This window comes from Fulmarus glacialis, unplaced genomic scaffold (genome assembly GCF_000690835.1).
Source record: "Fulmarus glacialis isolate BGI_N327 unplaced genomic scaffold, ASM69083v1 scaffold24144, whole genome shotgun sequence".
NCBI lineage: Eukaryota > Metazoa > Chordata > Aves > Procellariiformes > Procellariidae > Fulmarus > Fulmarus glacialis.
Window position 1 is genome coordinate 43,080 of NW_009207758.1, and position 12,076 is coordinate 55,155.

General features: G+C 44.1%; 1 protein-coding gene across 1 annotated transcript in view; it reads left to right on the plus strand.

The window, feature by feature from the left end:
- LOC104075679 (UPF0668 protein C10orf76 homolog) overlaps positions 1–12,076 on the plus strand; it is a gene marked incomplete at its 5' end in the record, with an annotated part of 86,477 nt that overhangs the window by 42,128 nt on the left and 32,273 nt on the right. Inside the window, one exon of the mRNA XM_009576260.1 lies at positions 10,826–10,904. Coding sequence (XP_009574555.1) covers positions 10,826–10,904 — 79 coding nt within the window. The remainder of the gene's footprint in view (positions 1–10,825; positions 10,905–12,076) is intronic.

Genomic DNA, 12,076 nt, shown 5'->3' on the forward strand with positions numbered 1-12,076 from the left:
TTGTCTGCGACAACTGAATACATGGATGCTTTGTGTTTAAAAAAGAAAAGGAAGGGAGGTGATAAAACACAGTCTGGGTTGCATAATGTGAAGGTTGGCCCAAGGTCTAGAAGGTTTAATTGGTGGTGCAGCTTGAGCTTTGCAAAAAAACTAGCTTGAACTATCCAAAGTTACTGCCTTGTTAAAATCAATATACCTCTCCAGTATGTAGTTGTGTATTAGCTTTTATAAGGAAAAAGCAGAGGCAAACCTTTAGCTCCCTTTTCATAGAGAAAGGTCCAGGCCTCCTTACTGCTTGCAGACCCTCTGTATCACCTGTTTTATATCACATGTTAGTGATTAAAAAAAATGTGGCTTTTTTTTTGCCTTATGTTTTCTTAAGAACCTTGAAAAACACTTTAAAACTTTTAAAGCATAAAAGACATATCAGTAACAGAACACTGTAGGAGTTGGGCTTTTTCTTTGACTTGCTTGGTAGGAAAACATCAGCAATTAACTTTGAAATGTTTGGTGCTCCACTGTTTTTTAGATTGGAGAACCGTACTTCACTTTTGAAATAGAAAATGCATTTCACTGGCCTTGTTTTCAGTAGCACCCATACAAAGAACAGAGCAGAAAAATAAATGTAGGTATAAATTACAAAACCAAAGCTTTGAGGGAGAGGTGAGCGCAGGTGTATGGTGGTATACGTCAGGTATGATGGTGGGTGAGAGGGGAGTATGGGTATTTGAAAAGAAAATAATTTTCCTCTGTGACACGGGAAAGTCTGCTCCCAAAGCATGCTGGATTTGTCCTTCAACGGCCAATTCAGCTGACTGGTTTTTGTCAAGATCTGACTGAAATTTGGTGCAGGATAAGGATGTGCAAAATAAAATTAAAAACCAAAAAACCTCAACACCGTTGAAGTGATTCTGAAAACCCTTGGTGTAGGCAGGTGATTTAAAAAGTTGCCACTTGTAAGTTGGGCTGTAATGAGTTGACCCCCAGTTCTCCTTTTGTGTGATGAACTATGAGTGTACGTGCACAGGCTAGCTTAAGGTATGGCGTTTTACTCTGCAGTCACAATGGATTTAATACCCGCGGGTTGTCAGTAACTCAGCTGATAACTTCTTCAGCTGCAATAAATCACTTGCATCTGATCATCACCCCTTAGATATTGAGAAGTAGATTTGTGAAATCTGCAGATATTGGGGTGGAGGGAGCTTAGCTTTCAGGGAGGCAGGTCTGGTTAAGGGAATTAAATAGGAAAGAAGATAGGTACACATGAAATACTTACAGCAAAGGAGTTAGATATCTATGACGAGATGAAGCTCTCCACTGGTCCATAAACCAGACACCCTGTCTCAGGAAAACAGAATGTTAATCAACTGCAGATCCTCCAGCCTTTCAGGCATGAAATAAATATCATAACAAGAGTACCATTCATTCAGCTGTAATGGTGTTTGGCTCTACAGCTTTCCTTGGCACTGAAAACCAACTTCACCTTGTCCCAAATGATGTGTGATGACATCTTTATTGAGGACACCCCCTCAGGGTGGGGAGGGTGGGTGGGATGGGTGTCATCAGAGTCTATGGTTTAATCTTGGTCCTGGATTTTGGAAGGCAAGGCATTGCTTTAGTCGCTTCCATCAGGCCATTTCTCAGCAAATGTGATTCTCATTTGCACCTGTCTGATGAGAAAATAGTGTGAGGTTTGCAGCATCGTGTATTTTCAGGGGATTGGACTGTAAATAACAGGTTTTGGTCTGAATGCTAGCTGATAGCATCTGAAAGGTTAAGACTGCGAACTCCATTTAGACTTACATGGCTGTGCAGGTACAGCCATAGCTGACACTGGGTGTAAATAAGTTAATTAAATATCATTGTGGGACTCAACTTCATTTCCTTTGCAAAGTAGGTTTGATTGTAGTTGATTCTGGCTTAGACAATGTTCCTTCCCCCTGTCTGTTAATGTGATTTGATATCCAGCTACATCAGGACTAGATTGTATTGTTCTAACCCTTTATTCGCTCAATCCAGACAAATGCTGATGCTTCAGTGCCTTCCTTTCCCTCCGGGACTCTTGTCACAGGCACAGTTTTTACTGTGAGTCGGTAGAATAAGGTTGTGTTATGTTACCTGGAGAGTGAGGTTTCTGCCTTGCTGCCACAGTCTGCAAACAGGGTGTTCAGGGACACATGCGATACCTGCCGGCTCGTGTCTGACAAAATGGGGTAATAAGAGTAATTTCCGCACACTCTAGATAGGGGTTGATGGCAAGTGTTTACTAAGTTAATTAGACTAGCAGCCATACTCATTGCTTTTCTCAGAGAGCTTTAAAAGGTCCCAGTGGGATGGTTTATAAACTTTTTAAATTTCACTCTTTACTTGGTATGTTCACACTGCTTGATGTGTGCAGTCCTGATGGCATTCTGCGCTAAATGCAGCATCCAATAAGATAGACTTTCTGCTTTCCTTAAACATCCTATGATAAAGTACTAATTAAGATACTAATGGGGATAAAAGTAATTTAAAATATTTCATGTAATATAAAAAAGTTCATCAAATTTTTTATCATGTTTGAGGTTTTGCAATGTCCTGTGTCTCAGGAGGCTTGGAATGGCAGTCTGTTATGTGAGTTATGAAGCAATGGTGGATGCTGACCCACTTATAGTGGTTGCAGAGAATAAATATTTGCCAAAAGTTCTTTCCTTCAGGTCTTAAACAGAGAGGCTGGCTCTGCAAACCTGTCTGGTAAACCACTGTCAAATGATCATCTCCCCCCCACCCCGTTTTGTGTTGGTTTCCCTTCCCTTACCCCCCTCCTTCTGGATTAGCTGTTTCTTAATACCTTGTTATTTGTTTTGGAGAGCAGGTTGCCTTGTATATGAGGGAGTTAAAGGTAGTTGTAGCTGAAGGGCTGTACTTGGTGTTGAGGCAGTATTTCTATGATGCATTTCATTGCTCTACAACACCTTGCTATTAGAGAGTATTGTGCTGTTTGCATCAAAGGGTGCTTAGGTACTGGAAGAACCACAGCCTGTTTGTCCATGGACTATATTTTCTGCTTGTTTGGCACACCTGAAGAACTTTGTCTGGACAAATGAGTATATATGAGATAAGAGGACTGGGGAACATGTGCTGCAGAAAAGGTTGTTTAGACTTTGAAAAAGATACTTCTATATTAATATTATTTATTATGGATCTGTGCAGATATTGAGGGAGGACCAGGAACCTAGGGCAGTAGGCACCTTCTAAAAGCATATATTAAGAAACCTTCTAAGGAGGGCTTCTCATTTTAGAAGTTGGCTGAAATATCAAAATTTGGTAACACAACTGTGGAAGCATAGACATTGTGCCTAAACATCCCATATGCTGGTGTAGCAATCCCTCCTGGCATGGTCAGCTCTCACATCTTGAACATGCTAGACTGAGTTGCAGGTTTTAGTGCCCAGCAGCCCAAGCCCAGAGGGCAGGCTTTATATTTGTGATGTTTCCGTATTCTGTCAAACTGCACCAATTTGTAGTTGGCGGTGAGCAGGCATTAGTTCACTGCTGCTCACTAGAGTGGAGGTCTAATGGAGCGTTGGCCTGTTAATGCTTTTACTTTGGTAAAAGTAAACTCTCACCATACCCTCACTGCTAGTAGTCGGGTGTTTCAGAGCAATGAAATGTGCCATAAAATATGTCATTTGATCTCTCTTATAAATTACATGATCGAGACGAGAAATTTATTCCTTATCAAGTCATAGCTTTGTGGTAGAAGAACAGATCAGCAGAAGAGTGGGAACACAGATCAGCGTAGTATCGATAGGTATTTTCACTCCCAACACATAGACAATATCTTTTACTTTGTCATTCATATCAGTTAAACTAGCAGTGCCACTGGTTATGTATACTTAAGAATTTTGATGCTTACTTGTTCAGAAAAGGGCACAGAAGTGCATCTTGACTATGCCTGAGCTGTGAGTGTGTCTGGGAGTCTCGCAAGAATGATTCCAGTGATGCTCTGGCGACGTTGAAAATATGTGAGTAGATAAATTCCTTGAGTTGTACTCCCCAGTGAGGTTGTGCAACTGTCCCAAAAGAGTTAACTGCTCGCTCACCCATGAGGACTTCCTTAGTTAAGAAGACAAATAGAAGTCGTTTAGGTGTGAGGGTGGGAGGTATTTGGTTTGCTTGGCTTAAATGTACGGACATGAACTGTAAGAAGAGAAAATCGGCATATCCTGCAAGCCATGGTGATACCAGGTTAGTATCCAGCAAACAGTGAAGTGGAAAGATGCACTGCAGAGCTGCATGGTGGGTCAGAAAGTACATCCTCTGCTTCCGCCCTTGCAGAATGGGGCTTGGTAAAACCGCCGGGAATTGCGAGAAGCTCAGTTGGCACGTATGTGCTCTTTTGTCCCCTCCTTATTAAATAAATAGACCATGTATCTCCCTCCACCATGGAGCCTGTCGTCACAATCAGTAGGTTTCAGTATGGCAGAATTGAACAGGTGTAGCAGGTTTATTTCTTCTGTGAAATTGCAGCAGTGCTGACTTGGATATTTTCAGTGAGCTGTAAAGCAAGTGCTTTTGACTAAAATATCCTTTTTTTTTTGGATTCTCCCCTGCAGTTTATTATTGTGTCTGGAAGATGCCTCCCCCTGTGAGTTGTGGACTTTCATCCTAATGTCAGTACTCACTAAAGTGTAGGAGCAGGAGAAATTTAACAGACTGGAGTTAAACCACAGTAGAAGGAACAATTTAGTGCACCATGCCAGGGGGTTTGCTTGCTTTTAATTGATGCACACAGCTTAGGTATGGCAGGTATGTGTACTTTGTAGCAATGCCTCATGGATATGTGTTAAAATAATCTAAACCCTCTCACCTCCTGCCAGGTGGGGCTGTACATACGGAGTAACTCAATCTAATTGTTGCAGGCACTGAACAGATGGGGTTTTATTGTCTTGAGTGCTGGGAGTGCGTAAGAGAGCAATGCCAGCAGGATCCTTGCCCCAAGCAGCAGCTTGCTGAGACACAGCTTGCTGCAGGAAGGCTGGCTTGTGGCTGGGAGTTTTGCACAGGTCTCCAGCAACCATGATTGCGATGGCATGAACAGGGGAAGGGGATAGGTGGTTTGTATTAACTATGGTCTCTGTATTATGTGCAGTTTACTTGCTGCCTTGTGCTTGAGCAGTTTCCAACATAGAATCATAGTAAAACACTCTGAGCTCTTTTCACCGTGTTGGTTTAAAACACTTTGTGGAGGTGATTGTTCTTATTCCTGTTTTATAAAGGGAGAAGCTAAGGCATGTGAGAGGGAGAGGCAGCTACTGTAGCAAATCAGAGAGTAACCGGTCACTTACTGTTTCCTGTTCCTGAACAATACCACGGTATCTCAGGTCTCTCTTTGATAGTAAAGCAGCTTTGTAAAGTGGAGCCTGATAAAAGACAACTATGCCCTTTCCTGCTTCTGCCTGTTCCTAGCCCTCGTCATGGTAGTACAAGCTTACTGCATGCCAGAGTATTTATCCATCTCCGATACTGTCAGGTTTTATTGCAGAGGGAAGGTGAACTGCCTGCCTTTGCCATGCATTCGGCTTTACTCGGTGAAGACAGAGACGCACTCACTGCTGCCCAGTGCGCTGCGCTGGCATGAGCATTCAGTTGAGAAGACGAATGTGTGTAGTGGGTATAAAGTCACCCTTGATTTCCTGTGAAGGGGTAAATACCAGTCAAGTGTTGCTGCTTCTCTGTTCCACTGTAACAGGATGTAGGAAGAAGTGAGCTTCCAGTGCTGCTTTCATTGTACAAGAAATGGTTGAGTATCCACAAGAATGTTTTATGCCAGGCACTGCCTTCTGGACCTGTAAAGTAGGTGCAAAGACCAGGTTCATGCAGTGAATGATGGCTCAGCACTCCTATCTCTACAATAAGCTTTGCAACCTTTCTGTTCTTCCCTTAGCCTACTTTCAGCACCTTCAGAGTGCTTAATTTCATTGTTCAGGACAAGAGGACAGTGTTGTCTTATGGGACTCTGGAAATGTAGCTGCTGTCAAGCGGGAGTGGGTATTAGACAGCTCATCCGCAATAACTTGATGGGGAGAGTTTGGAGGTCAGAGAAAACGTGCTGAAGAAGTGCTGCCTGCCTGAGCATAGTGATTTTGCTTTCCCTGCACATTGGACCCAGACCAGCTTGTTGTGAGGTTAAGGGAGGCAGGGTGGTGTTCCTTGCCACAGTGGGTGCATATGGACTGGAAGATGCTAGGAATTAAGGGACCAGTAGCTTAGTGTTGCTGGTGCTTTTAACTTCTCACATGTGATGTTACAACTAGTGGCAAATTAAATTGAGGAACCAATTAAATCTTTTCTTTCTGTACATACCATATCAGTTTTTGCAGGAGTGCTCTCTTGTCAGCAGACTCTGCATCTTCAGAAGTTGTTTCACCCTGAGCTTCTCTGAAGGGCAACACTGGTTGTTTCTGTTTATCAAGGAGTAACCCTAGGCAGTGTTTAAAGGCTTTATAGAAACAGTTTTTTAACTGTTACTCACTGGCTGGGGAGCTACTGCAGCCACGAGCTACTGCAGCCACTGCGGAAGCAAGCCCTGTTGCAGTTGAAGAGGGTGAGGGGGAGATTGCAACTCACCTGGAGGTATACCTTCTGTCATCATAGCTCAAAGTGAAAGTGGCAGTGGGAGATGTCCCCATTTGGGGAAAAAAAAAAATATAGGGTCCACATGGTGATTCCACTGCTTCTCACCTTCCAGCCCATGTGTTTTCGAGGGAGAAAGGACTAGTAACAGCCACTTCAGGACTGGCCAATTGTCGCAGCCTCAAGAACAGCCAAAGTAGAAACTTTCCACCAGTCAGATCTTTCCTGTTTGCAGAGGACAAGAGTGCCCTGTCATCAGTTGCTGCTACACTGATCATCTCTGTCCTACAGTCTTTTCACCTCTGTTTTTCTTGATCCTGTCTGCCCTTCTGTCTCCTTTTCCCCATTTCTGTGCTTCCTTCAGTATTCTTTTCCTGTGTTTTTCTATCCTTGCTTTATCTCTAACTGAAGTCTTTTATGACACTCAGTAACAGCACTGTTACTGTTGCCACACACTTTTTTCAGATTCTGAGCTTTCCCTGTTCTCTTGCATTTGAGATTTTTAGCTTTCTGGGACAGAGGCTTCCCACCACTCTGTCTTTGTACAATACTTGTTACAGTGGGACCCACTTTTGCTGTCTAATAACGTGATTAATACAGGTAGTACAAATAAATTATTCATTGGCACTTAGGTACCTAAATCAGGGTGCAACACTTTATATTTTTCCTGCAATCATTCCCTCCTTCCCAAATAAATAAATAAATGCAATAAATATGCAATAAATGCATAAATAAATAAATGCAAGTGTTCTAGGTTGTTCATGCTGAAGAAAATACGAGTTCATATGTGTCTTTGTATGGCTTCTGGCATCATGGTGTCTAGGTAGCTTGCTCTCTGAAGAGTTGCATGAAGAAGTGATGGGAGAATGCGAGTTTTTTCTGAGAGCACTGACATAACTAGTGTGTAAATGATTCTCACTGGGAGATCGAGGAATAAAGGATGTGGAGGTCGCTTGTGGTCTGCCTTGTAGCACTAAGCATCAATGTTGAGACAAGCTGCTGGGAGCCAGTTTTTTTCTTCCTGAACCATTGTTTCACCTTCTGCCTGTTCAGCATCCTTCCCTTGTGCAGTGACAGTCTTCTCTCTTGCTAGTTGACTGCTGAACTGTGGGATCTGTTGGAGGAGGCAGTGTTGCTGAAGTGACATCTCCCCAGACACCTATCTAGTCCCTAGAGAATTGTGTCCCAAAAGCACTCTGAAATTTATATGACAAATGGCAGCCAGCCCCACTGAGAGACTTACGGTGTGGAAATATGTAAGTGTACACACTATCGAAGGCTAGTTGGGGAACTGCAGTGTTTTGTCTTTCAGTTGACACTTCACTATTTCCTTGCTTTACAAATGGGTTGAAGATGCTAGCGCTTCATGAATACCAAACACAAGGGTTTTCTTTTCTTTTTTTTTTTTTTTCTACATGATCAATATGAAGATCTCTGTAGAGCACAGCACATCACAAATCTTTTCCAAGTGCTTTAACCGCTCCCTTCCCCCTCCCCAAAGTACTGGCTGATATCCCAATAATCAAGGCAATTGCAGTGTAAAAATAAAACATTGCCAAGGCTCAGCTGTTACATGCTGGTGTGTGAACTAATGATGGCAAAGCTGCTGTTCTATTGTCCATAAGGGGAAGACTGTGCTTAAAAGCTCCAGTCCCCTGTTGTCTCCAGGATCAAATGCCTGTGGAGTGGCAGCTTTGCAAAGTGAAATTCCAGCTGTTACTCAGTAGCCCAGGAGGCCAGTTACCTAAAAGTATGCCCCAGGGACAAGATGGATTTTGAGAGATGGAGGAATAGCGGAGACATATCCGAATAGTTGATGCAGAAAGGCACTGCTGTTGCACAACAGCTTGGGCTGGGTAGCGATGGAATTTCTCGTAGCAAATGCCTGAGGAAGAGCTGTACCATGTGCAGAGCCTGGCCTTGGTAGCATACGCTGGGCAGTAAGAACCTGGCTACATAGACCCAGGATTGAATCCAAGTTCTTCATGCTCCTCTGCCCCAGGCTGCTTGCAGGTTCAGGAAAACAGCTCTGCAGAAAATCAGGTTGGGAAGAAATTCTTCATAGTGAAAGAGCTCTCTTAAAACAAATTAAACAGCTGAACTTCCTCCTCTAGTCACTGAGGAGTTGTCCATTCGCCTTTAGGGAAATGAGGAAGGAGACTTGAATTATTTCTCTTCCTTAATGTCTGTTGATTCTTACTGCAGTGGCAGCTGGTTGCTGGTTTTGCTTTCCCTGGGTGAATCCCAGCTGTGATTGCAGGTGCCGCTCCAGTAGCTCAGATCCAAGCAGGGACTTGTGAGCAGGCGGCCCATGTTGAAGTGCTTCACAGCAGTGGATACAAATGAATGCTAAATCTGTTCCCTGGTAAATGTTGGAACCGTGTGAGTGCACTGAACCCCTCTGAGCTGCCAAACCTTCTGTCAAGCCAGAAGTTAAGTTGTTGTAAGTCTGTGTTCCCTCTTCTTTCAATAGCTCGTAGGGTGTCCTGAAGGAGTGTAAATATGACTCCAGCCAGGCATGAAACATGCAACTTGAAAGCCACAGTGTTCGAGAGGCTGGGTAATGGAGAGTGTGATTGTGACTCACAGGAGCTGCTTCTCTGGTTGAATTGAAATGGGAAGAGTCTGGGCATGTCTCTGCCTGCCTGCTTGCCCTCCTCCGGAGGGAGGAAGGGTACGGGAAGCCTGGCAGGGGCCCTGCTGAATTCACTTTACTGATGTAACTGTCAAGGCTGGCGAGACTGCACAATCTCCCCTGTGCCAAGTACGTACTGATGCTGTGGGAGCAGCCGCTGGAGTGACTGCCCCTGCGCGTGGACCGCATTTGGTGTGTTGATGAAGTGTGTGGCTGGGAATGTTGCAGATTGTTTGGGTTTGTGTTTGTTTTTTTCTTTTTTCTTTTTTTTTTTAACTCTTCTCCCACTCCCCACCCCCTCCACACCGTTTTTCTTTATCTATGTATTTAAAGAAAAAAGAATGCTTCCAGGCAGGTTTTCTTTCCACCAGCTCTGATTGGCACCGCTGAATATCTCTTATTCCTGGACTCGGGCACAAGCTCTTAACTGTGATGAGGTCTGGAGAAAGTAACCGAAAACCCTTCTGCAGGGGGAGGTGGGGGGAGGAGGGAACCCATTAGAGTGTAGCAGAGGGAGCTGGAATGAATTTGCACGCTGATGAATATGAGAGTGAAAGCCCTGACTGCTGCTGCGGTGTAATTTGGCCAAGCAAGTGTTCTCCAGGCACCATCAGCGCACATCTGTGCTGAGCACTTGACATAGGCTGTTCCCATCATGAGCGTTTACCTCGGCAGTGCGTCTCATGAGTAATATCCCAACTAGACCAGTTGCAAACCCTAGCCTGGGGAGACTTTACTGGCTTGCCATTTGTCTTCTCAGCTGCACCTGACAAGCAGAGGAGAGGCTGAGGAAATATTCCAGCTGCAGTTTGATTTCCCCTCTCCCTCCCAATTATTATTTTACTTTCAATTTTAGATTTCTCACACCTGCTTCTAGATCCACCTAGAAGGGAAGGGGAGTATGTTGGTGCAGGCAATGAGGCAGAGAAGTAGGAGTGATCAGTGTTTCTGCTGCCATGTTTGGGACACTGGCATAACTTATCTCTAACGATCTAGATTGGGGCTGAGGACTAAAGTCATTATAGGAAGAAGTCAAAGTAGTGGCTGCAGTGATGGATGACTACAAGTAAGAGCTAACTACAATGTTTTAAACACAGTGGAGATCCAAAGCAATAAACCATCAGCTTCAACACATCAGGCAACAAAGTTCCATAGAGCAAAATGTCAGGTGACACCAATTTTGGAAGGGATGAGGAGATAGAGTTCTTGAGCAAGAATGGGGCAGCGATGGCCGGGATTGCTGTGTCTCTGCTGGAACACTGAGCAACTTGCAGCCTGCTCCCAGCAAGGCAGCGATTCCCTCTGGCAGAGCCCCGTATCTGCTGGGACAAATGCACCCATGCGTAGGGCAGTGCCTGTGCTCACAATTTCCAATGAGCTTGTGACTGAATCTGCATTGGCCTCTCAGCAGGGAGCGTGCCTTTGGCAGAGCGTGCAATACAGTGCGGTGAGGGAGGAACTACTTCTTGCAGGACTGTGGCTCCATGTGCACTGACTCAGGCTGGTGGGGAATTTCTGCTGCGTTCCTAAGCTATCCCTGAGACCTCTGAAAATTTCCCTTCTTTGTTTCAGAGCCATCATCAATCACTTCAACCCGAAGATAGAGTCTTACGCTGCAGTGAATCACATATCACAACTCTCCGAGGATCAGGTAAGCCAGGCATGCGATGACCTTTTTTCATGTTGACCTCTGGAATATAGGCGTTTAGGAGTACCTTGTGCTCACTGGGACTGATAACGTTGCAGCAATATGAGGGCTGAAGGCGGGACTCTCGTGTTCCTTGTTCAGATGTGGACGAGAGGAAGAGAAACAAGGCTTGCTTTAACCAATTTTACCATCACATGCAGACCTCTTGGTCCAGCAAATGCAGAAAGATGGGTATGAATGATGAAAATATGCAGCATTGTCAGCAAGTGTGGTTGGAGACTGTGAGGATGCTGGCATTTAGAATGGGGCAGGAGGTTTTCGGCAGCAAATTTAGTTATCGGAGAACTGCTGGGCATAGCTTCATTTTCTGTGATATCGGGGAATTAGAACTCAGGCAACAGTTAGTAGAAATTTTCTAGGGTAATTGAATTCAGTTGTTTTACATTTTGAAAAGAGAAGGTTTTTAATAAAGAGGGTGGTAAGGTTAGGTTTCCCTTCCTTAATTTGGCCTGGTTTGCTCTCTTCGTGTCCTGCTTGTATTGCATAAATGTGTAAATGTGGCTTTTTGAAAATAGGCTACTGTGTGTGGTCTCAGGAAGGGAAGAGATGGCCTATTTCCCAAAATAAAATGTTGGGATTATATGTTAATCACTCTTGGAGAGGTGAACGACTCTGCAGGAGCCTGTGGTGCACAAAATACAGAGCTGCCATGCAAACTGGGGGGATCATCCCAGACACAGCTGCGTCAGCACCTCTGGACCTTCCAGAGAAGAAATTCTGTATGCAGTCTAGGACAGACCTCCTTCCACTGGACGGGATCCCATGCTTGTGCCTGTTAAAAGGTCCTGACTGTATCTTGCTCTGCAATTCATTTCTCTTTCCGTCCGTGATATTTTTACTCTTTACTTGATGATACCCTGCCATGCTTCCCACTAACCTTTTCATTTATTATCCTACTTAATCTGTAATATGTAACACCCCAAAGTCTCAGGTTGAATGCTGTACTGGTGCAGTGGGGAAAAAAATATGGACCCTACTGCTTTTTATTCTCATCTTGATACAGCTGGCTAGAAGAACACTGGTTTTAGTTTACGCAATTTTTCTGTATTGTTCTGCCTCTGAGAGTCACTGTACCCACAGCTATGCTTTGTGATGGTTCATGATATCAATCCTCA